Below are 27,876 nucleotides of genomic sequence, written 5' to 3'. Positions count from 1 at the left end.
TTCGAAACTTTCTATAAAAAATGGTACATAAAATGAATACTAAAAAGCCAGTTTTTCTCTTCCTGATTGCTGAGCTGTGAATTGTTCTTTATAAATTTTACTTATTATTTGAAAGAGGCAGAGAGATCTTTCATCTGTTGATTTACTTGCCAAATGCCCACCAACAGCTGAGGTTTGGCCCGGCTAAGCCAGGAGCTCAGAGCTCCATCTGTTGAGTCTCCCATGGAAGGGGCAGGGACCCAAGTAGTTGAGCCTTGACCTGCTGCTGCCCAGGGTGTGCACAAGCAAGAAGCTGGAGTCAGAAGTGGAGCTGATCACACACCGGTGGAAGGCAGGTGTCCAACACCGTCTTAGTACTCTCCTCGAGTTGTTCTAACCATGTATAAAAGCTGTATAAATGACCACTTCCTCACATTGACGTCATCTTTCTTCTCATTTCCTTTTTTCCTTCAGACCATGGTAGCATTTGACATGGATGGCAAAGTACGCAAACCTAAGTTCGAGCTTGATAGTGAACAAGTTCGGTACGAGCACAGGTTTGCTCCATTCAACAGTGTGATGACGCCGCCACCAGTGCACTACCTGCAGTTCAAGGTGAGCCTGCTTAGTGATGATTGTAAAATCTTGAGTCTTAGGCCTTAGAGACCTACTGTTCATACTAGCAGTTTTGTGAAAAAAAAAAAAATCAAATTAGGCTTCTTGGGCTAGTGGGTTAGGTGATAAAAACAGCAGCTTTAAATATTGTGAAAATTCTTTGACTTTGTTGGGTGTACTCATCCCATTGACACTTGCTCAAGTTACCAGAATAGTAAGTAGTACATGAGGACAAGAATTCACTATTACATGTGAAAAAATAGGAAGATGTGCCAAGTGCTCCACTGTATAAGAATGGATAATCATTGCAGAATTCTATAATAATTGAAAAATTATTTTAAGAGTCTTTTCTATTAAGTATGTCTTAAATAATAATTGCCCTTCTTTTTAGGAAATGTCTGACCTCAACAAATATAGCCCTCCTCCTCAGTCTCCTGAGCTGTATGTGGCAGCTAGTAAGCACTTTCAGCAGGCAAAAATGATATTGGAAAATATCCCAAACCCGGACCATGAGGTGAGACTGGACTCACAGGGAAAACTTGGCAGTAAATGCTTACTTTACTACTGAATTAAAAGTTAGAAAGACAAATGAAGTTTGTAGTATCAACAAACTCAGCTTGTCATGTCGCTCCCAGTGATTTCAAATCACTTTGCCAATGTAACCTTGTGAGAATAAAAGTATTTTAGCAACAAGGTAATACAAACACCTGGTTTGGGTAAATTGAGAAATCAGTGCAAAGAGAGATTATGTCTCAGAACCATAAAGTAAGCATAAGGGATAGAAATGAGATTGATCCCTAGCTCAAACTTGTCAACATTTAAATTGTTGCTGTAATCTCTAGTTCACTATATTAAAACATAATTATTATGTCTTTTTTTTTTTAAGGATTTATTTATTTGAATGGCAGAGTTACAGAAAGGCAGAGAGAGAGAGAGAGAGACAGCAATGAAATTAAATAAAATAATAAGTTTCAGGCTTTTGCTATTGTAATAATTTGCTGTATCCCTAACTTTATTGAAACCATCTATTTGGTAAATAATTGTTCCGTATAGTGTGAATACGCCATTTTGAAAAGTGTATCTTGGCACAGCTTCCACAGATGGGTAGTAGTATGACAACAGCTATCAAAAATCACAGATAGTAGCCGGCGCCGCGGCTCACTAGGCTAATCCTCCGCCTAGCGGCGCCGGCACACCGGGTTCTAGTCCCGGTCGGGGCGCCGGATTCTGTCCTGGTTGCCCCTCTTCCAGGCCAGCCCTCTGCTGTGGCCAGGGAGTGCAGTGGAGGATGGCCCAGGTGCTTGGGCCCTGCACCCCATGGGAGACCAGGAAAAGCACCTGGCTCCTGGCTCCTGCCATCGGATCAGCGCGGTGCGCCGGCCGCAGCGCGCCGGCCGCGGCGGCCATTGGAGGGTGAACCAACGGCAAAAGGAAGACCTTTCTCTCTGTCTCTCTCTCTCACTGTCCACTCTGCCTGTCAAAAAAAAAAAAAAAAAAAAAAAAATCACAGATAGTAGGGCGGCCATTCAGTGGTGGTGCTCACTGGTCACGACACCAGTCAGGGTGCTGCCATCTTGTATCGGAGTTCCAAGTCCTGGGTCTTCTGCAGACTCCAGCTTCCTGTCTGTGCACGCTGTGGGAAGCAGCAGGTGATGGCTCAAATACCTGGGTCCATGCCACCCACGTGGGAGACCTGATTTGAGTTCCAAGCTGCTGGTTTTGCCCTGGTCCACTGTAAGCTATTGCAGGCATTTGGGATTCACTGAACCAGCAAATGGAAGATGTGTGTCTCTCTGCCTTTGTTCAAAGAAAAAAAAAAGGCACTGATGCTTAGACCTATAGATACACACATACAGGAGGTGAGAGAAGTGATTAACACGTGAGAAAGTGTTTTGCAGCAGGATTTCTGATAGCGAAAATGAGGAAGAAACTTATTTCTGATAGCGAAAATGAGGAAGAAACTTCAGTGTTCATCAGCAGTGGAATGCTGTGTGTCATTAAAAGGACAAGGAAGATCTTATATACTGTGGCAGGATGTTCTTCAGGATGGAAAAGTGTAAAAAGATCTCTGTAAAGTTAGATGAAAATGAGTAACAGTGTTTGCTTCCTGGGAGGGGACTCCCTCTTAAGATTATAACATCTAGGCTGGCGCCAAGGCTCATTAGGCTAATCCTCCACCTGCGGCGCTGGCACACTGGGTTCTAGTCCCAGTCAGGGTGCCGGATTCTGTCCCGGTTGCCCCTTTTCCAGGCCAGCTCTCTGCTGTGGCCCAGGAGTGCAGTGGAGGATGGCCCAAGTGCTTGGGCCCTGCACCCGCATGGGAGACCAGGAGAAGCACCTGGCTCCTGGCTTTGGATCAGCACAGTGCACCGGCCGTGGCAGCCATTGTGGGGTGAACCAATGGCAAAGGAAGACTTTTCTCTCTGTCTCTCTCTATCCACTCTGCCTGTCCAAAAAAAAAAAAAAAAGGGGGGGGGGGATATAAAATCTGAAGACCCTATAATAGATGGCATATTTTATTTAATGGAAAATTCATTTATTTATTAACAAAGATTGAGTGCCCACTGTGTCTCCAGCGCAAAATAAACACACTGAAATCCCAGCCCTCTTGGGAGCAAGGGGAGATGATGGCTTACAAACAGTAGAAAAATAAATATGTACTATTTAAAAGGCCAGAGTTCTGTGAAGACAAAGTCTGGCTGAGCATGGGGACTCACGGGGACTCTAATGCCGCAGGAGGTAAGGGGTTGAGAGAGAGGCAGCCTTTGAGCAGATCCTACAATGGCGAGGCGGCGAGCCAGGTGGCTGCCCACAGATGGGGCCTCCTGGGCTCAGGAGTCCACATGCAGGGAGGTGCTGGGCAGATCGGGACTGGTGTCACTGCAGCGGAGCAAACAAGGGCATAAGCTGTTTGGAGAGGATTTTTTAAATTTAAAAATATTTGAAAGGCAGAGTTACAGAGAGGGAGAGGCAGAGGGTGGGGATGGGGTTCCTATCCACTGCTTCACCCCCCAGATGGCTGCAACGGCGAGGGCTGGGCCAGGCCGGAGCCAGGAGCTTCTTCCAGGTCTCCCATGTAGGTGCAGAGACCCAAGTACTTGGTCTCTCTCCCGCTGCTTTCCCAGGCACATTAGCGGAGAGCTGGATCAGAGGTGGAGCAGCCAGGATTCTATCCACCACCCATATGGGATGCCAGCATTGTAGGTGGCAGTTTAACCCACCGTGCCACTGCGCCAGCCCCCTAAACAGCATTTTAATCACTGCATAAAACAGCCATCCTTGGAGAGTTTTGAGCCAGAGGATTTTGCAGATGTGATTTCTGTTTGCAAGGATCACTCTGGCACCATGCTGTCCTGGGGCAGGGAGAAGGCCAAAGTGACCCGGGGAGGAGTGGTGGGGACAGTGGGAGCAATCAGAAGTGACTGCATTCTCCATGCATTGTAAGGTCAGATCATCTGGGTTGACTGAGAGATGAAACGTGGGATGTGAGAGAAAAGGAAGGGTTGAGGATGACTTCCTGATTTTTGTCTTGAACAACTGGGTGGATTCATTAGTGGAGAGGGACAGGCGGCTGGGCAGGCAGGAGCTCAGGTTCGGATGTGTTCCATTTGAGGAGCCTGTTACACGTCCAGCTGGAACTGTCCTAGACAGGTATCTGCTTTGGAGCCAGGTCAGTCAGTCCTGCACTTGTGGTACCTGTTTCCAGGAAGAGTTCAGTAAGGCAGTAGCCGAAACTTTTCCTTCTAATTGAGTCAGTCTGTAAGAGAAATTCAGTGTTCTGTTTTATTGTGTGATTCCTGTGTTCAGAGTGTTTTGAACAAGTGGCCCTCTGAAATAGTTCACAGTGGGGCCGGTGCTGTGCTACAGTGGGTAAAGCCGCTGCCCATGATGCAGGCATCCCTGTAGGCATTGGTTTGAAACCCAACTGCTTCACTTCTAATCCAGCTCCCTACTAATGTGTCTAGGAAAGCAACAGAAGATGGCCCAAGTGCTTGGGCCCCTGCACCCACGTGGGAGACCCAGAAGAAGCTCCTGACTTCAGTCTGGCCCAGCCCTGGTCCTTGCAGCCATTTGGGAAGTGAACCAGCAGATGGAAGATATCTGTCTCTCTCTTCCCCCCTTCGCTCTCTGTAACTCTGCCTTTCAAAGGAAAAATAAATACTTAACACCCATAGAATACTTAGTACCTGCCAGGCATAGTTCCATTCCCTGAGTGTATTCTAACTTGCCTGATCCTCCCGCATTGCCTTTACAGGCTAGGGAGACTTGTCATCTCTGTTGTCAAGATGAGTATGAGAAAAAGGCTGGAGAACCAGCCCCAAGTTTCATAGCTAGGCCGTCGCCTAACTCCAGCATCCAGGCTTCAAACACTGTCCAGGGCTTCCTTTGCAGGGCTTTGCTACTGAATGTTCTTTGTCTTCGTGAACACAAGATGAAATGGCCCTGTTAGGATTTCAGAGTTAATTAAAATGGAGTTCTATGTTATTAAGGGATGTATGATATGTGGTCTGTAATTTTAAATTGCCTTTATTTAATAAAAATATCAATATTCTCATATGCAAAGTTCCTATTTGTAACTATAGTATAAAAAATTCCATTATGAATTTTTTTGAAGATTTATTTATTTGAAAGAATTAGAGAAGTAGAGATGGGGGAGGGCACAGTCTTCCATCTGCTGGGTCACTCCCCAAATGGCCACAACAGCTGGAGCTGAGCCCATCCAGAGCCAGGAGCTTCTTCCAGGTCCTCCCATGTGGGTGCAGGGGCCCAAGTACTTGGGCCATCTTCCACTGCTCTCTCAGCCATCAGCAGAGAGCTGGATTGGAAGTGGAGCAGCCAGGACTTGAATTGGAGCCCCTGTGGGATGCCGGTGCTGCAGGCCGGGGCTTTAACCCGCTGTACCAAAGCACTGGCTCCAATTATGAACTTTTTAAAAATGGTTTATTTACTTACTTGAAAGGCAGAGTTAGGAAGAGCTTCCATCTGCTGGTTCACTCTCCAAATGGCTGAGCCTATCCGAAGCCAGGAGCCAAGAGCTTCTTCCAGGTCTCCCACGTGATGGCAGGGGCCGAAGTCCTTGGGCCATCCTCTGATTTGCCAGGCCATAGCAGTTAGCTGGCTTTGAAGTTGAGACTTTTAACAGCTGCCCATATGGGATGCTGACATTGCAGGTTGCAGCTTAACTTGCTACACCACAACACTGGCCCCTCAATTATAAATCTTATGTTTTGATAACTTAATAATGTTGTTTTAGGTCAACAGAATTTTAAAGGTTGCCAAACCCAACTTTGTGGTTATGAAGTTATTGGCAGGAGGACACAAGAAAGAATCTAAGGTAAGAATGCTGTTGGAAAAACAAGTGGTCGTAAATTATTAGACCATTTTTTTCAGTAAGATACATAAATATTACAGAAGTTAACCCACTGCATAAAAATCATCTAAAACGTTCAGTAAATCTCCTCCGTGCCACCCTCCCCCTGCTGTGTAAATTAGTGCATAAACTGGGATGAAACCAATGTGAGGCAAATGTATGGGAGAGGTATGGAATATTTAAAAGGCACCTACCTGTGGGAAAGTGAGTGACTTAAAGACTTCTCTTTAATGGCTCACAGGATAGGGGAGTGTGTGCGCTCTCCCTAGTGCTCCTGGGTCAGCGTGCTCATGTCACAGGCCAGCCACCAAGGACGTCTTAGCAGCTTTGCCCACTCCGTGCACTCGGCTCCCTCATTATTTCCCTGGTGTCTTGTCTCCCGTCCCTGTCCTGCTTCCTGCCTAGTGCTGTTAGTGACCCTGTAGTGAGAGCGTGTGCTGGCCCTCAGCGGAGTCCTGTCCTCTAGTTCAAGCCCATTTGCCCTTTCTTAACTCTGCTTAGCAAATGGCTGCTCAGCCTGGTTTCTCATTATCACCATAACTGAGAACTAAGTTACTCATTTCCCCTCTGCCTTTATCCCTCGCTTAGTTTGGTCATTAAGCCTATTTTTATCCATTTTGTGCTGCCATGTTTCTGAGAACTAGGAAACTCTAAAATTGAGTCTTTACCATCTGAATTTCTGTAGGCATATGACTAGTATCTGGGTTTCTTTACAGATTCCTCCTGAATTTGATTTCTCGGCTCACAAATACTTTCCTGTTGTGAAACTTGTCTGAGATACTGAAGAGGTACCCGTGGAGGCGTAGGGTCTACTTTCAGATTCCACTCTGAGAGCATCTGTCCGTGTGTCTTACCACGTAATGTGACGTGAAATGGGTTTCTTGGCTAACTGCCCACCTTAAGGAATACTTTCAGTTGGACAGCCTTATATGACGTGAATGAAAACTGCTGCTTTAAAGTGGTTTATTATGTTCCATGGATGAAACTGGTCTTAATGCATTGATGAACGTTATATGGTTTTATTACAGATTTAACCATAAATCATTTTTTATGAATGAATGAGTGAAAATAGTGTTTGTAAAGGTTAATAAATTTGACAAAAAATGCACTACTAGAGATGAAAAACAGTAGCACTTTGTTGAGACACATAGTAAGGACTTTATTGTTCAATACTAGAACACTTCAAAAACCAAGTTTCCCGTGAGGGGGTTTATGAGACACTTGTGTGAGATTGTGGCAGAATACAGGGGTTTTGGGGAGACCTAGAAATGCAGGAGGGAGAATACATTGTGACTTTGTGTCCCAACACCATAAACTATGGGAATACAGCTGTGTGAAACATCTGCAACCGGCACTTCTGGCACATTGCTGGTGACGTTATTCCAACACAAGGAAGAGAATTAGATCTAGGGCTAAATGTGTCATACTCCTTCTTGTAATTTACTCATTTTCCCCTCTACCTTTATCCCTCGCTTAGTTTGGTCATTAAGCCTATTTTTATCCATTTTGTGCTGCCATGTTTCTGAGAACTAGGAAACTCTAAAATCGAGTCTCTACCACCTGAAAATGAAGGTCTGTTCGCCATCCTCTGGCTTTGAGAAGTGGACATCAGTCCCTGTGTCCATTTCAGTGTCCAGTGCTGGGGCCCGCCCTTCCTTTGCTAGCCATTCCTACTCCTGTCCCTGAGTTGGTGTTTGCTGTGGTGGTGGGGAAACCTCGGCAGGTGGGCGAGACCTGTCTTCTGTACAGGGTGACAGTGTTAGCAGAGTAAGCTGTACCGGGACTCACGTTAGTGCTGTAATGTTAGATGAATGTGGTGCTGCTTGCTTATTTGAACAGTAAGTGAATCCAGGTTTGGATGTGAGAATTTTCAGCCGATCTCTGAGGCATCTGTGGGATGTCCTGGTGAAGACGGCAGCAGTCTGATCTGAGGGAGTTGCAAGGTGCTGTCTGGGTGGAGAGATGTCAGAACATTGGCCTTGCAGTTGATCAGGAAGTACAGGTAGCTTGGGCAGATGTGGGATGGCCACGTTGCAGAAGCGAACTGGCAGTGAGGAGGCTGCCCGGAGAAGACGGGACAGCCTGCAGAAAGCCAGTCCTCAAGCAGGTCATGCTGGAAGACTCCTGGCCAGGACGAGGAGTTCCCTAGATGTTGGTCAGCGAGCTGGGAGACAGCTGCTTCCCCGTCCCTCTGCGTGCTGGGGGAGGCCTCCCTGCAGGCTCTATTACAACAGTGTGGGGGCCCTGTCCTACGGGCGGTCAGGAAGGACCTCTGCCCTTGGATTTGCTGGGTAAAGGTCGCTGGCAACAACAGGCAGCTCTTCAGGAGCGGGCAGGAGCTGGAGTCGGCTGTGGAGCAGAGTGCAGTGCAGCCCTGGGGACCGACCCGCTGTGATCTGGGAGGAGCTGGCAGGATCTGAGGGCTGTCAGATGTGAGCCTGCTGACATGGTGCCCTCAGGAACCGGCACTGTGCTCTGGGTCACGACCTCCCCTCCCCCAGAACACCCTGTTGTTCCCTTCTGCCTCTCCCACCTCTGCAGCAGCACTGCCTGCCACACCTGCTGCTGTTCTTTCTTCAAGCTAGTTTGCCCTCAATCTTGCCACGTCAGCTGCAATGTCTCGTCTCCAGGGAGGCCCCTCCCTCTGCTGGTAGAAGTACATAAGGTCATAAGGCCCCCACCCACCACCTCACAGTGGCTCAGCTTGGTTTTCAGCCTCATATGTTTCGAAAGCCACGTGCATCCATGTGTCAAGTTGTAGATCTGCGTCAAAGCCAAGTGACTTCCCTTGCACTGCTGGGCAGCAACGGGGAACTGCAGCTCTCAGCCCAATCCCAGGAACATGCATGGAGGTGAAGTATGTTGCAGTACCTTCCACTTCTGTATTTACACTTAGAATTGAAATGGTTAATTGCTTTTATCTTCAACTCTAGAACAAACCTGAGCAAAGAGGCTTCATCTTGCTAGGACTTGATACTGGGTGGAGTGGAATCAGTAACTGCTGTCCACTCACTTCAGGGCACATGGATCCTCTAAGGGGTAAGAAATCCTAAAAGCAGTGAGTTGTGCCAAGGGAAGACCAAAGAGAAACAGAACAAGACCCTTAGCATCTTGAGACCTACAAAAGGAAACACTTGATGAGAAGGCAATGCTGGGAATGGACAGGAACGTGGAGGTAGTGGGAATCAGTTGGTCTGGGATCTGCAGTTACCAACCTAAACACAAGTGAGTGGTTCACCTGCCTCAAAATGCGGAGGTGGGGGCACAGCACTTGTTGCTTTGGTTATTAGGGACTGTAAAATTTAGGGTGACTCAACATTTTTGGTGCCTCACACCTGCCAGAGACATTGGCCAATTTTGCTTTTGAAGAGATGAAAGTATAACAAGCTATGTTTGCACTAAAAGGTTTTTACTGCCATCTTCCACAGTGCCTCCCCCTGAAACCAAGAATGCACTCGAGGATCCTGTGAAGTTCATGGGCAGCTGCTCTCTGAATCCCAGCTTCTCCTTGGGATTCAAGCATGAGCCACCCCTAGGAAAGTACAGTGCTTTGTTTTGATCAGATGTGTCACCTGCTGGCCTCTAGAATGGCTTTTGAGTGAGCCCTTCTCAAAAATCCAGCGCAAGGAGCGTTACAGCCAGATTGGGCTTAAAGGAAAAGCAGGCAGCTGTGGTCTCTCTTAAATGCCCCTCGGCTGTGAGTGTGGATGAGGTAGCGGTCTTTCTGAATTATCTCATTGGGATAAGACATCCTCTGTCACCCTGTCACTTAAGCACTGCTCTGAGACTCACAGAAACTAGCGGACTCCGCCAAGGACTTACCAAGCACCCATTGTGGCGCTGTCCAGGAGCGTGAGCAGGGTAAGGTCTCCTCCACTCAGCATTAAACAAGTTTATTTGTCCCCAGAGGGTTAGTGCGATTGTTCACAGGAAACACTGATTATCTGAGATAGTGTATAGTTTTAAAGATGAGACTGTTTCAAGTTATTTAACTTCGGCAGAGGTGTGTGTGGTGGTGGGATTTTTTCTGAAGTACATGGGAAAATATTTGCTGAGTGATCATTCAGTGCATACTTGAGCAGAATTTATCAATGAATTTTAAAGGACAGTCATTTTACACTTTAAAATTACTGCTCTCTGAACTGTGAAATAGCACACAAAATACTTAAATACACATTTCTCCTACTTCTTAAGACTGAATACTAAGCTAACAGTGTCCCCCCAACCATCATTTGTAATAATTCTTTAAGCCAAACACACAGTGGGAGTAGACCAATCCCTGGACCTTCAATGACACTGGGTTTGTAATTCTCTCCTGCCATTTCGGGTTGTACATAACCAGTTATCAGAAATTACAACAAAACAACCAGGCTAGTTTAGGTATGTAATGACAGCATATTGACTTAATTACCAATAATGGTTTATTTCCCAAATTCCATCACACAAGTCTTAAGTATTGCAATGATTAGATTACTCATGGAATCAAATCCATGGCTGCTGGAGGAAGCTCCATGGTCCTATGTGCAGGGAAAAATATAAAATCAATAAACCCATTACTCATGTCCACACACAATTTTCAGATGGTACAGAAAAGTAAAATAGTTTAGTACCGATTAGTTAATAAGGAATAGCTGTTGATTTCATTTTGAATGACCCCAAAGACCCAGACTGGCAGAGAAGGGCCATGAGTCCTCTCCACTGTTCCCCAGCCCCTCTGCGTGGTCAGAGGAAACCAGCAGCAGCGCAGGCCTTTGGGGCTGTAGACGACGATGTGATTCCTGGCACCCCACCTCCTTCCACGAGACCTCACCCTTAACCCGAGGATGAAGGACACAGCTGGAAGGAGTGAAAGCTGGTTTAAAAGCTAGACACTGGATGTGCACTGATTGAACCGAGAATTCACAGGGACACTAGGGGAGGCTGGGAAGGCCCTGGAGAAGATGCTGCGAGGCCAGCTCCTCCCTGCTGCAGAATCCTGACTCGAGGAAGGGACACCACAGAGAACAGCCGAGCTGGAGATGGAACGTGAGTGCAAACCCGTCCTGCGGCTCTGCCGTCGCACAGTGGTGACAGCCTAGTGGCCCTCCATAGCCAAACCTAATGCCATAACTACTGTGATTTACTTTTAAATGTTTTGTGAGCATAAACTGTCACAAGCTATTCATTAATCCTGCCTTTCTAAACATTTCCAGTTTGTGACACCGTATATATGCTGTGACATCAGTGATGCTCCCTTTAACTCCAGTATAAAGGAGGTGCGGCAGGCGGCAGCTGGGCCGTGGCCCGTTTTGCCCATTCTTGGTAACCGGACTTACTAGATGAGGCTGGCTTTGCCCACACAGGTCAAACTAGCATCCACAAGTGTTCAGATTACCAGGCACTAGCATTATGTTCATTAAGAATGACAAGGGCTACTGCAAAAGTAGTCTGAGGACCCTGGCCCAGATCAGCTTTGTGGGGGCCTTGTTGGAACCCATGGCCAAGGCTGCTTGTGCTTCCAGTCGGTGCTCTGGGAGTGAGTGCACACGGGCGTCGGCTGGGCTGCCGCTTGTACACACAGTTATGTCCCAGAACACACTGCGGAGAACTCGTGTTCTACTTTTGGTGTTGCTCTTCTTACAAAAAGCCTACTAGCAAAAAGTTTTCACAGACTTCTACCTCCTATTATGGACACTTCCCAAGTACCCCCACAAAACTGTCTAGAAGGCAGTGGCTGCTTCCTGTGACGCACACAGGGGTCAGCCTTCGTGCACACTGTACTTAGCACAGTTCTGGAGCGAGCTCTGCGGGGTCCCGTTCCAGCTCCACTCAGAGAGTACGGTTCTGCTTTTCCTGCTGCTCCCGTGAGTTCATGCCGTCTCTTTTCTGATCTTCAGCGTGAACTAAAAAGAAAACAAACCCGTAGTAATATTCTACTGTTAAGTATTCTGAGGACAGCCCAGGTGGGTCCCTTGTATACGTTTCTAGATACCGTGTCAGGAGGAGGACCATATCTTCCATGGCACCACTAACATGGAACTGCTAATCATATGCATGGCCCACGGTGCGCAGAGAAACAAAGCTAAATCTGAGGCTGCTCCACGACCTGTGAAAAGCACTCACATGTCTGTGGCCGCATGAGCGCCCCTAACAGTGCTGGCTTCCAGCATGCGGCTGCACGCTGCCTTGACACCCGGGGGACGCAAAGAGAACACAAGTAAACCTCACACCAGTGCCAGGCAGGACTTACACGGAGGTTCAGTAAGTGTTATCCACTCATCAGATGAGCGGCATCTTTTTAAAGTGCTCTATGGAGGACCGCCTCTTGCAGCATCTGGGCAGCAGGCGGGGCCATCTGTGCGTTGCCGTAATTCCAAGCGGATGCTGGTGGCACTGCTCCCACTGACAACTGTTTTCTAAAGGAGCTGGCAGAGCCCCTCACTTGGCGTAAAACGCTTCCTGAGATCAAATCCTTAGGACGAGGAGGCAGAGCCAGGTGCAAGGCCACAGGCTGCACTGCAAGCCCAGCACTTAGTACGACAGGACGGCGACTGTTCAGGAAGGGACCGGTGCTAGGGTGCAACAGGTGAATGCAGCCCATGAGACACCGCCATCCCACACGGGAGCACCAGTTTGAGCCGGCTGCTCCACTTCCAGTGCAGCTCCCTGTTAATGCGCCTGGGAAGTTAGCGGAAGATGGCTGTGGTGCATGGGCCCCTGCACCCACGTGGCAGACAAGGTTGGGGCATCTGGCTTTGGCCTGGCCCAGCTCAGCCATTTGAGGAATGAGGCAGCAGGTGATGATTCCTTTAATTACCTGATTCATCCATGAAAAATAATTTTAAAAGGTTGGACTTCTAGAAACTCCATGCAATTCTGCCAGTTGAAACTACTGATATCCTGGATAAACACAGAAGGTTACTTTCTGGTTTTGGTTTTGAGAGGGAGAGATCTTGCATCCAAATGCCTACAACAGCCAGGGCTGGGCCAAGTAAAAGCCAGGAGCTAAGACCTCCATCCTGGTCTCCCTGGTGGGTGGCAGGGGCCCAGCACTGGTGTCAGACGGCCAGCGTGTGCATCCGTGGGAAGCTGGAGTAGGAGCAGAGGTGCTGAACCCGACAGATCCACACAAAGGACTTTGTCCCGAGCAGCTGGGCCGCTGCACTCCAAGAAAGGTCAAGGCAGACAGAGCCAGACACCACAGCAGCGTGTGATCCTGTGTGCAGGATGATTCTGGGAAGAGACCAGCAGTGGCGTAGTTCCTGAATCTCAAAACCCCTACAGGACCCCCACATGTAAAGCAGTAAAAGGCAGACCTCGGGCCACAGCTGTTAGAAGCATCTGGAGACCACCACCAGAGGATGCGGGGGACACCGACCCCCAGCTCCCATGGGGCCAAGGCCCCAGACACAGATCTGCAGGGGCTTCCCGGGCCCCACCCCATAGAGGAAAACTGCAGAAGGGGTGGTGGCAACCACAGGAGAGGTGCCAGAAAAGCCAAACCAGAGGTTCGGACAGAAGTGAAGTGCCCCCAGCCAGACGATGGACAGTCAGACTTCAAAAAGGGTAATAAACGCGGCTCCCTGCAGCCCCGCGGATACGTCTAAATCCCTACGTCTGCACGCCCAGTTCCAAGGTGGGCGCCTTCAGAGGCCAACGGGGAAATCACCCAGTGCCACGGGGCCTGGTTAGAGGACAGAGAACTGAGCTCCTGCCCCCTGACAGGAACAGCAGGCACTGCAGGCCTAGTTATGAAAATACTCCAGTTAGCACAGCAAACAAATGATCGGGTGCAGGTGCTGCGCCTCACCTGCTGGGGACAGCACACAAAGGAGCAGACATCATGTGGCTCCCGACGGGGACCACCACCCCCCATCTGACCCCGGGATCTCGAGGCGGCCACCAGCGTGCGCAAAACAAGGGCTCAAGAGCACACCGAGCCACAGCCGGGAGAGAGAGACGCCACGGCCCCTTCCAGACCGAGAGCAAGGGCAGCAGGGCCGGCCCCGCCTCCACATCCGAGTCTCCGCTGACGTTCAGCTTCCTGCACCCGCGTGGGAGGCCTGGAAGAAGCTCCTGGCTCCGGCCCTGGCCAGCTCTGGCTGTCGCACACATTTGGGGAGTGAACCAGCGGATGGCAGCTCGCCCTAACGTTCTTCCCCTTGAAATAAACACAACTTTTAAAAATACAATCCAAAACCCAAAGCACCATAGTGCCCGGTGCAGGGTCCACGGCGAGGCGGAGGGAGCAGGTGCTGCCCTCCCGGCGCCCCCGAGGACCGGGAATCGGCTCCACGCCACCCCTCTCCCAAGGCTTCCCCGGGGACCGCTCTTACCGCCGCCCGGGCCCTGGTCGCCACCAGCCAGGGCTGCCTGCTTGTCCGTCTCCGACTCCGCTTCATTCTCCTCCGCACCGTAGTCGTCCCCTCCCGCCTTTGGCTGGCCTCGCCCTGCAGGGAGGGACGCAGAAGGCAGCAGGTGCGTCACCGCTTCCCCGGGCCTCGGGAACAGCAGGGCGAGCAGCAGGGGTGCCCAGACCCCAGATCTGCGCGCCATCCGCCCCAAGACAAGAGCTGAGACCCCAGCTCTGCAAGGAGCCCGCCACCGGGGCTGCGGGCAGCTCACTGCTCTGTTGGCTTCCGTGAACCTCCACTCCACCCTCCCCGACCACAAGAGCATGTGTCTGCAGGCCCGCGCCGAGGGGTCGCGTGCCCCTTTTACACAGGCTCCTGGGCCCGCAGCTCGCTTCTTCAAATGAGGTCATCACGGCTGTACCGGGCAGCAGGTGCATCTCCCCCGGGCCCCGAGCAGCGATGCTCTCTCTGGTGGGGAAGGGGGCACTACCAAAATGCGAATCGGTCACATGCGTGCACAGCTAGAGCTGGACGCGTGGGAACCGGGCGTGTCTGCCCATGCGCAGCTGTCACCTCGGCGGCAACAGGCCGCGAGGGAACCGGGCCGTGTCTGCCCATGCGCAGCTCCCCCGACGTCCGTCCTCGCCCCGCTCGGGCCCTGGCTGGCTTCCCACAACCCTTTAACACACTGGTGCTCTCACATTCCCACACTATGCTTTCTCCCAACACCCCAACCAAGCCGGAAAGGTGCGACTCCCGAGTGCCTTCACTCAGCCGGGCCTGCCCCGACTTCCCGCCATTTTTCCTCCATTAACACCTGCCAAGCCCCCTGCCCGGCCTCGGCCTGCCTGCCTCCCGACAACAAACAACGAGCACGCAAGCAAGGCAGAGCCGTCCCGGGGCCCTGGCACACCTGCGTCGGCGGCGTCCGGCTCCTTGTCCTGCCCCTCGTCCTGCCCGCCGTCGACGACGACGAGCTGGTCCCGCTCCACAGGGTCCTCGGGCGCCCGCGGGGTCGGGCCCGGCTCCGGCCGCCGCCCCCGGCTGCCCCTCGGTGGCTCCTCCTTGCTGGCCGCCTGGGCGGCATTGCTGTCCTCTGCGCACAGGACACACGCCGCTGTCACAGGCCACGCAGATCCCCGGGCGGGGCCGGGGGACGCACGCGCCGCCGTCTGTGGTCTCGGTCACGCGGGGCCGTCACTGGTGCCCACTGGACCCCGTGCTGCCCCCACCGAAGTCCTGACCTCGGGGACAGCCTGGACCTCGCCACAGCCACCAGGGAGCAGGCTGTGTGGACAAGGGGTGCTCTGCTTTCAGTCCCAGCTCCTCAGCTTCCTGCTAACGCGCCTGGCCCAAGTGCGTGGGGTCTGTGCCGCCCACGCGGGAGACCGGGATGCGGGCTCCTGGCTCCTGGCCCAGCCCTGTCTGTCACGGTCATCAGGGGAGTGAACCATTGAGTTTACTTTGGAGCAAGAAAATCATTCACATGAAAAACACGTATTTTGAAAGAGGCTCTGCACAACTTTTTTTTTTACAAAAAATGTACCATAATAAACTGACACTTTTAATTCCATTTTTTCAAGAATTTTTTTCTCCCTAGATGGCCACAATGGTCGGGGCTAGGCCAGGCCAAAAGCTGGGAACTCCATCGGGTCTCCCACGTGGGTGCAGGCGCCCAAGGATTGGGCCATCCTCCACTGCTTTCCCAGGCCACAGCAGAGAGCCGGATCAGAAGTGGAGCAGCAAGGACTCAAGAGGCACTCATGGGACGCAGGCGTTGCGGGTGGCAGATCAACCTGTGCCACAGTGCTGGCCCGGGCCGGAACTGTTTCAAGTCCCCACTGGCATCGGCACAGCCTGCAGCAGGTGGGGCTATGGGTTGGGGGGTGGGGTGTGGGCAGAGGTCTCAGAACACAGCCCCACTCACCTTTCCCGCCTGGGCTCTTCAAGTCTGAAGCCCCCTGCAGGCTGGGGGCCGAGGGCTGGGGTGCCGCTCCTTTCCCCCGCTGCACCTCTGCCGCCGGCGGGCCAGCTTCCTGTGGCCGGGGCTGAGGCTGGCTCAGGGCTTGCAGCTGAAACGGGAGCAGAGAACAGGGCTCCGTGACCAGGAACCTCCCCAGGGGCCCACACGGAGCAATGTGCGGGCACTTCCTCTCCGCAGATATGTGAGAGGCAGCACCACCTCGCGCCCCGACCCCAGGACACAGGCGGAGTGCACGTCACTCCCAGGGAGCACCCACAGTGGCAGCAGACAGCCCAGGAGAAAGAGAACATGAATTCAGGCCCCATCGATCCGATGACACACCCACCCCTTGGAACACTCAGCACAGGGCCAGCCAAGTCTCCGTCCTCTCGGGAACACCCGGGATACTCAGCAGGTCTCTCCTGGGGCCTGAAGCCACACAAAGCCGCATTGGGATGGCATTTCCAATCAGTAAAGAAAGACGCTCGCGAGACTCACTCACGAGCCTGCAGAAATCTCAATCAGGTCAAAAGAGAGCTCACCAGGCAAACCAGAAGATAAAACCAAAATACAGCGCGCCCAACTTACAGGAGGCAGAGAAACTGACAGCCACGGACACCTACGGCAAGAGGGAAGACTGGGGGCCAGCATCGCGGCACGGCAGGTAACGCCACCACCTGTGGCACCGGGATCCCATGTGGGCATCAGTTCCACTCCCGGCTGCTCCACTTCTGATCCAGCTCCCTGCTGTGGCCTTGGAAAGCAACAGAGGTTGGCCCAAGTCCTTGGACCCCTGCACCCGCATGGGAGACCCGGAAGAAGCCCAGCTACAGCTGTTGAGGCCATTTGAGGAGTGAACCAGTGAATGGAAGTGCGCTCTCTCTCTGCTTTGCCTTAGTCTCTATAATTCTTTCAAATAAATAAATAAATCTTAAAAAAAAGAAACAAGACCTAATTATATGCTCTCTATAAGAAATCCACTTTAACTAGAAAGACACAGTAAAAGTAAACAGGTGGAAAGATTTAACACTTGTAAAAAGCAGGAGTAGCCATAGCAAGTGCAGACAGAAGAGGCTCAACTGGAAGAAATTTATCAGGGATGAAGAGGGAGTTATACAATGAAGGTGTCAGTTTCCCATAAGACATACCGTTCATTTATTAGAAAGGCAGAGACTGAGAGAGATGGAGGGACACAGGCAACTCCCATTCACTGGCTCACCCCGCAAGGAGCTGCAACAGCCAAGGTAGGATCGTACTGAAGCCAGGAGCCTGGAACTCCATCCGAGTGTCTCACGTGGGTGCAGGGGCCCACACACTTTGGGGAATCATCTGCTGCTCTCCCAGGCACATGAGCAGGGAGCTGGACTGGAAGTAGAGCTGCCAGGACTCCACTATGGCACAACAATATGGGACACAGGCATTGCAGGCGGTGCCACGATGTTAGCCCCAAGACTGGAACAATTTCATCCCATGTGAGCACCGGTTCCAGTCCTGGCTGCCCTACTTCCTTCCGATCCAGCTCCCTGCTGTTGTACCCTGGAAAGCAGGAGAAGATGGCCCACGTGCCTGGGCCCCTACTACTCACATGCAACACCAGGCAGAGGTCCAGGCTCCGGGCTTTGGCCTGGCCCAGCTCCAGCTGTTGAGGTATTTGGAGAGTGAACTGGCGGATGGAAAATCTGTCTGTACCCCCCTTTCTGTAACTCTGCTTTTCAAATAAATAATAAATCAATCTTCAAAAAAAATTTTAATGCAAATGCACCTAGCAACAGAGCGTCAAATCACACGAGGCAAAAACGGATAGACCTGCATGGAGAAACAGACGCAGCCACTGCCACAGCCAGGGACTTCCATGCGCCCCTACAATGGACAGAAAACCAACACCGTCCACCAGCAGGAAGACACTGGCTATCTAACAGAGTCCTCTGTCCAACAACAGAAGCAGCCACATTCTTCTCAAGCTCACACCAGACGGTCCCAAGGACAGACCACAGTCTGTGCAGGGAATCTCACCTTAGCCAATGGTAAAGAACAGAAACCCCCCTTGTCTACCCTCGTACCACAAGGACATGAAGCTAGAAATCAATCAGGAGGTAGCTGGATAATCCCGAAGTATGTGGAGATTAACATACTGCTACACAACCCACAGCTCAAAGCAAAAGTTTCATGAGAAACTATTTTGGCCTAGGCACGGGCATTTGGTTAGGTACAGCTGAGCGTGAAGATGCCCACCTCCCTGTCAGAGCACCTGGGTTAGATACCCAGCTCTGACTCCAGCTTCCTAATGCACGCCCCAGAGGCAGCAGTGGGGGTCCCTACCACCCACCGACATCAGAGACCTGGACTGAGTTTCTGGCCTTGGCCCAGCACCACTGCAGGCTTTTCGGAATAAACCAGCAGATGGGGGTGGGGGGGCACTCTTTCTCTCAAATCAATGAATACATTAAAAACAGTCGTGAAATTAGGAAGAGCGCACCAGGCCCAGGGGAGTTCACTGGTGAATTGTATCACACACTCAAAGTATACCAATCTGTTATCGAGGATACATGCAAAGGGAGTATTTCCTAGGTCATTATATGAAGCCAGCACTACCCTAATACCAAAACCAGACAAGGACATTCCAAGAAAACCACAGACCACTATCCTTCTCGAACACAGATGCAAAAAAATCTCAACGAAGCATTATCTAGTGGATAAAATGTTCTGTATACCATGACCAAGGGGGACCTACCCAGGTATGCAAGGTCTGTTCAACATCTGAAAATCAATTAATGTAATCTATCACATCAACAGGTAAAGAAAAAATCATCTGATCATAACAACTGATCTAGAAGAAGTCAAAAACCCACTCATGATAAAACCCGCGGTAAACGAGAAGCAGAGGGGTACCTCCTCGACTCACATTGAGAATATCTACCCAAAAAAGCTACAGCTAATATCACATGGACATTTTTTAAATGTTCATTTATTTTCACCTACTTGAAAGGGAGAGCAACAGTGAGAGGGAGAGACGGAGCTGGGCCAAGCGAAAGCCAGGAGCCCAGAAGTCCATCCAAGTCTCCCGCATGGGTGGCAGGGACCCAAGCACTTGGGCCATCTGTTGCCTTCCAGAAGCGTGAGCAGGCAGCTGGGTCAGAAGCAGAGGAGCTGGGTCGGAACTGGCCCTCTGATGTGGAATGCCAGCATCCCATGCGGTGGCTTTGACACCTGCTCCATGTGAGTATTTAACAGCAGGCATCTGACGGTGTTTCACTAAGACAGGTAATAAGGCAAGGATGTCCCCTCCCACCACTCCTTTTCAACAAGGCACTGAAAATCCAGCTAATGCAATAAATAAAATTTTAAATTTTAATAAAGTTTTAAAAATTTTTAAAAAACAGGCATACAGACTGGGAAGGAAGAAATAAAATTCCCCCCCCCACACACCCCAGAATATAACTATGTAAAAAACCTGAAATAATTGAGAAATTAAAAAAAAAAACCTCTTGAAACAAGTACATGATTATAGCAAAACTGTAGGACAAGATTCATTTACAAGTCAGTAACTCTCCTATATACCAACACTGAATGAGTGGAATCTGCAGTTAAAAACATAGTACCACTTACAACCGCACTCTCTAAAAATGAAACGTTAAGTACAAATCTAACAAAATTTGTACAAGATCAATACACTACAAATCTCTGGCAGAAGGATCAAAGAGCTAAATAGAGATAGTCCACGTTCACAGACATAAGACTCAATATTGCCAAGACATGTTTCCCATGTTGATGGACAGATTTGATCAAATTCCCAGCATGTTATAAATGGATACAGACAAACTCATTCTAGAATTCACATGGAGAGTCAAGAGACCCAGCAGAGCCAACACAATACTGAAGAGTTAAATCAGAGAGCGGCCTGAGACTGCCCGCCTTCCAGACTTAGCATCCAAACCACAGTAACCGCGATGCTATGGTGATGGTGCGAGACAGAGAGGCCAGGAGAACAGAACAGACGACGACAACAGATCTCACACATATCACCAACTACTCTTGGACAGAGGAGCTGAGGCAATGCAACAGAGCAAAGACGAGTGCTGGGGCATAGCCTGACAGCAACCCCCAAAACAATGAAGCCCATCCCCCTCATGCCCATCACCAAGAGAAACACAAACTGGACCGCAGACTATACGTAACAGGCAAAAACTGAAAATCCCAAATGGCACCAAAACAGAAAGCCTGGATGATCTCAGTAGACAAAACCCAAGAGTATACACCACAAAATAATTGACAACCTAGAGTTCATTAAACCAAAACACACACACACACACACTCTACAAGACACTGTCAAAAGAATAAGAAAATATACAAGAAAATATTGCCAAGAAACACATCCAATAAAGAACTGTTAATCAATATATACAGGTAATTCTTAAATCTCATCAACATGCAAACAATCCAACTTAAAAATGGGCTAAAGAACTAAACAGACACTTCAGCAAAGAAAATACTCAGCGTAGAAACACATGGAAAGAGGTTCCACATCTTATGTTACCAGGAAAATACAAATTAAAACAACTCAAAACGCCACGACCCAGCTACAGGAGTGGCCCGAATCTAGGACCCCAACGACACCAGGTGCTGGGCAAGGCTCTGGAGCAAAGGGACTCTCATTCACTGCTGCTGGCAGTGTGAAGCGGCACAGCCCATGTGGAAGGCAGGTTAGCAGTTCTTACAGAAGGAAGTATTTCCGTAGGAATGGAAAACACATGTACACAAAAACCTTCATGAAGGTATTTATAGTAGCAGCTTTCAGAATTGCTACAACTTGGGGCCGGCGCCGCGGCTCACTAGGCATTAATCCTCCGCCTTGCCTTGGGGCGCCGGCACACCGGGTTCTAGTCCCGGTTGGGGCGCCGGATTCTGTCCCGGTTGCCCCTCTTCCAGGCCAGCTCTCTGCTGTGGCCAGGGAGTGCAGTGGAGGATGGCCCAAGTGCTTGGGCCCTGCACCCCATGGGAGACCAGGAGAAGCACCTGGCTCCTGCCATCGGATCAGTGCGGTGCACCGTCCACAGCACGCCGGCCGCGGCGGCCATTGGAGGGTGAACCAACGGCAAAGGAAGACCTTTCTCTCTGTCTCTCTCTCTCACTGTTCACTCTGCCTGCAAAAAAAAAAAAAAAAAAGAATTGCTACAACTTGGAAGCAACCATAATGTCTTTCAGTGGATGAATGAACCATGGTGGGGCCGGTGTTGGGATGCAACAGGTAAAGCCACCTGCAATGTGAGAATCCCATATGGGTACCAGTTCAAGTCCCAGCTGCTCCACTTCCGATTCAGCAGACGATGACCCAAGCCTTTGGGCCCCTGCACCCCGCGTGGGAGACCTGGAAGAAGCTCCTGGCTCCTGGCTTTGGCATGGCTCAACCCCAGTCATTGTAGCCATTTGGGAAGTGAACCAGCATATGGAAGATAACTCTCTCTCCCTCTTTCAAATAAATAAATCTTCTTTAAATATAGAGGTATGAAGGAATACTATGAGTGAGTGCATGGCAACAAGATGGTAATTTAGAGGAAATGGACAAGTTCCTAGAAAGACCCAAACTACCAAAACAAACTCAGAAAGAAACAGAGAAATCAAAGACTGAGTTCATGATTTAAAAACTTCCCACAAAGCAAAGCCCAGGCCTAGATGGCTTTATCAGTGAATTCTACCAAACATTTAAATCTCTAATCTTCACAACCATTTCCAAAAAACACAACAGGAAGGAATATTCCCAATTTATTATATATTCTGTAAGATCACTACTGGCCTCCTAACAAAACCAGACAAACAAATGAAAAACCACAGATCAATCTCTCATGAATGCAGATACCAAAATCCTCAACGAAATCCAGAAAAAATAGAAAGGATAATATAACCAGGCATGACCCAGTAAGATTCATGCAGGAACGCAAGGCTGGTATAATATCCAAAAATCCATAAAGTGATAACACACCATATGAATAGTACAAAGGACAAGAAACACATTATTATCTCAACAGATGGAGGAAGGAACCTGACAAAATCAAACACTTCTTGATGAAAAAAAAACTCAAAGAATTTAGAATAGAAGGGAGGGGGCTGGTGCTGTGGGTTTGTGTGGCTTCACGTCCCGGCTGCTCCACTTCCAATCCAGCTCCCTGACAATGGCCTGGGAAAAGCAGCAGAAGATGACCCAAGTGCTTGGGCCTCTGCACCCATGTGGGAGACCCGGATGAAGCTGCTTACTCCTGGGTTTGGCCTGGCTCAGCCCTGGCCAATGTGGCCATTTGTAGAGTGAACCAGCGAATGGAAGATTGATCACTCTCTGTCTCTCTCTGTCTCTCCCTCTCTCTGTGACGTTCAAATAAGTAAATAAATCTTAAAAAAAAAAAAAAAAAAAAAAAAAAAAAAAAAAACAGGCCGGTGCCGTGGCTCAATAGGCTAATCTCCGCCTGTGGCACCGGCACACCGGGTTCTAGTCCCGGTCGGGGCGCCAGATTCTGTCCCTGTTGCCCCTCTTCCAGGCCAGCTCTCTGCTGTGGCCCAGGAAGGCAGTGGAGGATGGCCCAGGTCCTTGGGCCCTGCACCGCATGGGAGACCAGGAGAAGCACCTGGCTCCTGCCTTCGGATCAGCGCGGTGCGCCGGCCGCAGCAGCCATTGGGGGGTGAACCAACAGCAAAAAGGAAGACCTTTCTCTCTGTTTCTCTCTCTCACTCTCCACTCTGCCTGTCAAAAAAAAAAAAAAAAAAGATTCATTAAAAAAAAACAACAACAAAAAACACCAGATTAACAGAATAGATTTGAGAAAGAGTCCAGAAACACAGTTCAGTAATTTTTACAAAGATACAAGACAGTTCAGCGGGGCAGAATAGTCTTTTTCTCAACAAATGGTGTTGAGACAACTTCATACTTGTAAGGAAAAGAGTGAAGATGGAGCCCTACCTCACACCATACACAAAATTAGCTTACAACACATTATGAGCCTAAATGTAGGAGCCACTAACTGTGTAACTGGAAGAAAACCTAGGAGTAAATCTTTATGATCTTGGTCAGGCACAGCATTTCCAGACAGGATGCCAAGAGAAAGCAACAAAAAATAGGTCAAACAGATGGTCAAAATTTAAAACTTCTGTGCTTCCACTAAACACTATCAAGAAAGAGGAGGGGGCCGGTGCTGCAGCTCAATAGGCTAATCCTCTACCTGTGGCGCCGGCACACCAGGTTCTAGTTCTGGTCGGGGCGCCGGATTCTGTCCCGGTTGCCCCTCTTCCAGGCCAGCTCTCTGCTGTGGCCAGGGAGTGCAGTGGAGGATGGCCCAAGTGCCTGGGCCCTGCACCCACATGGGAGACCAGGAGAAGCACCTGGCTCCTGGCTTCGGATCGGCGTGGTACACCAGCCACAGTGCGCCGCCAGAGCGGCCACTGGAGGGTGAACCAACGGAAAAAAGGAAGACCTTTCTCTCTGTCTCTCTCTCACTGTCCACTCTGTCAAAAAAAAAAAAAAAAAGAAGAAGAAGAAGAAGAAGAAGAGGGGCTGGCGCTGTGGCACAGCAGGTAAAGCCACCGCCTGTAGTGCTGGCATCCTGTATGGGCGCTGGGTTGAGTCCCAGGTGCTCTACTTCCAATCCAGCTCTGATGTGGCCTGGGAAAGCAGTAGAAGATGGGCCAAGTGCATGTGAGACCCAGAAGAAGCTCCTGGATCCTGGCTTCGGATCAGCACAGCTCCGGCCATTGTGGTCATTTGGGGAGTGAACCAGCAGACGGAAGACCTCTCTCTCTCTCTCTCTGCCTCTCCTTCTCTGTGTAACTCTTTCAAGTAAATAAATAAATCTTAAAAAAAAAAAAAAAGGTGGAAAAAAAGGTATCCACAAAATTGGAAACAATTTAACAAACCACATACCCAATGTATCCGTACACATGTATAATATACAAAGAGCTCTTATAACTCAATGATAAAAGACAAATAATTAAAGAGGGCAAAGGAGCCGAGTAGATATTTCTCCAAAGATACTGATATATAAGTGGTCAGTGACAGATGTGAAAAGATGCTCAACATCATTAGTCACTACACAAATGCAAACCCGAACCTAAATGAGACCAGGGACTGAGGAAGGGCATGTGAAGACAGGCAGCAAGAACCGGCCAAGGCAGAAACCCCCCGTGGGAGTGTCAAATGGTAGGAGCATCGTGGAAGACGGGCCAGCCGCCTCCAGCAGCTGACGAATGGATTCTCCTGTGAGTCAGCACTTCTGCTCTCCTGTGAGTCAGCAACTCTAACTCCTCAGCCTACACACCCAACCAACGAGAACGGTGCCCACCAGCACAAACACCCGTCCGCACACACTCACTGCAGCACTACTCATGACCACCAAGGAGTGGAAACGACCCAAAGTGTCCATCAGATAACTGCAGACAAGCAAGATGTGGTCCAGCCACGCACTGAGTAGCAGGCAGCCATCCAGGAAGAGGCGGCAGTGTGCAGACTACAACGCAGATGGGCCCTGGGAGCAGCGCACTAAGCCACAGCAGCCGGACGGGACAGGGCCACGTCTGATGCCGCTGGCGGAAAACGCGCAGCTCAGGTGGCTCTCGAGGGGCAGAAGCGGAGCAGCAGCTGTCCCGGGCCCTGAGGCGTGCAGGTGAGGCAAGACCGAGCCACGAGCGACGCGGTCTCTTTTCAGGGCGTTAAAAACGTTCTAAAACTGTGGGGACAGAGGAACGACTTTTTGAGTGGACCAGAAACCACCGAGTTGGAAACTTCCCACGGGCGAATCCTGTGGCGGTGCGGGCAGCCCAGCAACACGAAGCGGCCACCTCCCGTGCAGACCCGCTCTCCCAGCAGCCCCCCACCCAGAGGCAGTGTCCAGGGCTGTGCTTGGCATGGAGACTGGCACACCTTGCTGGGGTGCAGCCAGCCCAGGGCCGGCCCAGGGAACCAAACCCACGAGGAGAGCAGAGGCGAGAGCTGAGCAGACCAGTGCCCGCGGCAAAGGGGCCGGGAGGACCTTCTAGAAGTCCGCGGCAGGGAACGCCCGCCCTTACCTGCGGACTCGGCTCTTTCTTGTCCCGGGGGTCTCTGGCAGCCGCGCCTTCGCTCCCTTTCCTGGTGACCTCCTCGATGCGCTCTTCACACTGCTCCTTTACCTCTTTCATCTGACTGATGCACTGGTTCCTGGTGTGAGAAAACGCGGGGCGCCGGCGTCGATGGCTGTGCCGCGCAGGGAGCTCCAGGCACCGCGACAAGCCGGCCACCTGCTTCCCGCCGCTGCGCACCCCTCATCTGCGAGCACAGGGTGGTCTGGCTTCTCAACTACTTCGTGATGGAAACGCAAGGTGGGTATCAGAAACTCCTACACGCGTCATGGCACGCTAGAACGAGCCATCCTGATCCATTAGTAAATAAGACATTTAAAAAAACACAATTGGTAGGGCCGCTGCCATGGCGCAGGTTAATCCTCCACCTGCAGCACTGGCATCCCATTTAGGCACTGGTTCTAGTCCCGGCTGCTCCTCTTCTGATCCAGCTCTCTGCTACGGCCTGGGAAAGCAGTAGAAGATGGCCCAAGTCCTTGGACCCCTGCACCCACAGGGGAGACCCGGAAGAAGCTCCTGGCTCCTGGCTTTGGATCAGCACAGCTCCGGCCGTTGTGGCCATTTGGGGAGTGAACCAGAGGATGCAAGACCTCTCTCTCTCTGCCTCTCAAATTAAAAAAAAAAAAAAAATACAATCTAGAATAACAACAGAACGGCACCTGTGCCCCACACTGGAGGACTGGGGGTTAGATGCCCAGCTCCAGCTTGGGACAGGGACTCCAACTTCCCACGCACGCGCACACCGCGCTGGGAGGCGGCAGCGAAGGAGGCGACTGAGCCCTGCACCCACACGAAGACCTGGATTCAGTCCCGGCCCAGTGCCAGGCACCGTGGGCATTTCAGCAGTGAACCGAAGGAAAGCAGCTCTCTCCGGGCCTCTCTGGGGCGGCTGGGTTTAGCCCTTGTCCCATGCTACTGGTGCAGAGCTCCTAAGACCTGTGGGATTTCCTGAGAGGACCTGGAGGCCAGACCAGAGTTTATGCTAATGAGGTGACCTACTGGGGGAGGGCCTATGGACTGATTGCCAGAGGAGTCAACCACAGGATTGGAGGGTTGGAGGATCAGCTCCACCCCCTCCAGGGAGAGGGGAGGGGCTGGGGATTGAGTACATTCACATGGCCATTTAATCCATCATGCCTATGCTTTTATCAAGATTTATATTCAATTTATTTATTTGAAAGGCAGAGTTACACAGGGAGGGAGGGAGGGGGGAGGGGGAGGGGGAAGGAGAGAGAGAGAGAGAGAGAGAGGTCTTTCATCTGTTAGTTCACTCCCTGCAAAAGGCCACAACAGCCAGGGCTGAGCCAGGAGCTTCTTCCTGGTCTCCCACGTGGGTGCAGGGGCCCAAGCACTTGGGCCATCCTCCACTGCTTCCCCAGGCCATAGCAGAGAGCTGGGTCAGAAGAGGAGCAGTCGGGACTAGAACCGGCACCCATATGTGATGCCTTACCTGCTATGCCACAGCTCTGGCCCCATGCCTACACTCTTATGAAGAAACCCAGACACACACTCTGGGACAAGGCGCAGGAGCTTCCTGGCTGGCAAACACATGGGTGCGGGGCACGGGCAGCCAACTCCACAGGGACAGAGCTGTCTGTCTGGCCCCCGCCTAACAAAGTCTCTCCCATTCGGTTACTGTGAGGTTGTTTGTGTTCTTTATAATGAATCCTGAACGTGGGAGCTCTGCCTACCACCCCAGCAAATGATCAGACCTGCAGGGTATGGCAGGGAGCTGGGAACTTGCAGTCGCCAGACAGAAGGGAGGTGGCTGGGGGCATGCAGAACACTTCATAGAGGGCTGTCTTGTGGGACTGAGGCCCTCAGCCATGGGTCTGTGCTAACTCCAGGTCATGGCAAAATTGAACCGAACCACAGGCCGCTCAGTCATTGCCAACGAATTCCCGTTGTGACTTTGGGCCTTCTGCCTGGAACTCAGCCTGGGTATTTCAGCAAGTGTCACCCACTTGCACTGCAGAGCAGAAAGCCGAGAGGCCACCTGTCTTGCCACAGACCGGGGTCGCGGAGAGACCCGGGTACAGCTGGGCTGAAGTCCGAGGTTTCCCAACTGTGGTGCTTCCTGGCGGCCACCTCTCCTGGGTGGAAGGTGCAGCTGAGGCAAATGGGAATCCAGGAACCCGTCACCCTTCTGTGCAAGGCCCCACCGGGTAGCCCTGGGCCCCATCACAGAGCTCCTGACCTTGAGTGAGGAGTCATTTTAACAAACTCCACACGGACACAGGAGACGCAGGTGGTAGATGGGGAGTGCAGGTCAGCCCTCACAGAGCAAACAAAGGGAAGGCACGAGTCCCCGAACCTTAATGCCTGCAAAGGCAAACACAGCTTACACCTGCCCCTGGCCCTGACAAAGCCACGTACAGAGATCATCTCTCTCCCAGCCCTGCAAGTCCAGTTCAGCTCCCACGCTCCGGCTCGCCCACAAGGAGCGAGGCAGCCACAGCACAAAGCCACGTCTGCAGACAGTGACCGTGTCACTTCCTGAGGGCCTCTGGCTAGCTCTG

General features: G+C 50.9%; 2 protein-coding genes across 2 annotated transcripts in view; one reads left to right on the top strand and one right to left on the bottom strand.

Annotated features, from left to right (window-relative positions):
- The window catches only part of NAA35 (N-alpha-acetyltransferase 35, NatC auxiliary subunit), an 82,999-nt gene extending 75,909 nt beyond the window's left edge, over positions 1-7,090 (top strand). Inside the window, exons 20-23 of the mRNA XM_002708297.5 lie at positions 454-594; positions 986-1,108; positions 5,849-5,929; positions 6,682-7,090. Coding sequence (XP_002708343.1) covers positions 454-594; positions 986-1,108; positions 5,849-5,929; positions 6,682-6,741 — 405 coding nt within the window. The 3' untranslated portion in view covers positions 6,742-7,090. The remainder of the gene's footprint in view (positions 1-453; positions 595-985; positions 1,109-5,848; positions 5,930-6,681) is intronic.
- Positions 7,091-10,368: 3,278 nt separating this feature from the next.
- The window catches only part of GOLM1 (golgi membrane protein 1), a 53,456-nt gene continuing 35,948 nt past the window's right edge, over positions 10,369-27,876 (bottom strand). The window contains exons 6-10 of the mRNA XM_008257408.4: positions 25,307-25,436; positions 16,226-16,370; positions 15,212-15,394; positions 14,281-14,394; positions 10,369-11,847 (exon numbers count right to left, since the gene is read on the bottom strand). Coding sequence (XP_008255630.1) covers positions 11,774-11,847; positions 14,281-14,394; positions 15,212-15,394; positions 16,226-16,370; positions 25,307-25,436 — 646 coding nt within the window. The 3' untranslated portion in view covers positions 10,369-11,773. The remainder of the gene's footprint in view (positions 11,848-14,280; positions 14,395-15,211; positions 15,395-16,225; positions 16,371-25,306; positions 25,437-27,876) is intronic.

This window comes from Oryctolagus cuniculus, chromosome 1 (assembly GCF_964237555.1).
Source record: "Oryctolagus cuniculus chromosome 1, mOryCun1.1, whole genome shotgun sequence".
In the NCBI taxonomy this organism is placed as follows: domain Eukaryota; kingdom Metazoa; phylum Chordata; class Mammalia; order Lagomorpha; family Leporidae; genus Oryctolagus; species Oryctolagus cuniculus.
This window is presented reverse-complemented; position numbering and strand designations above follow the sequence as displayed.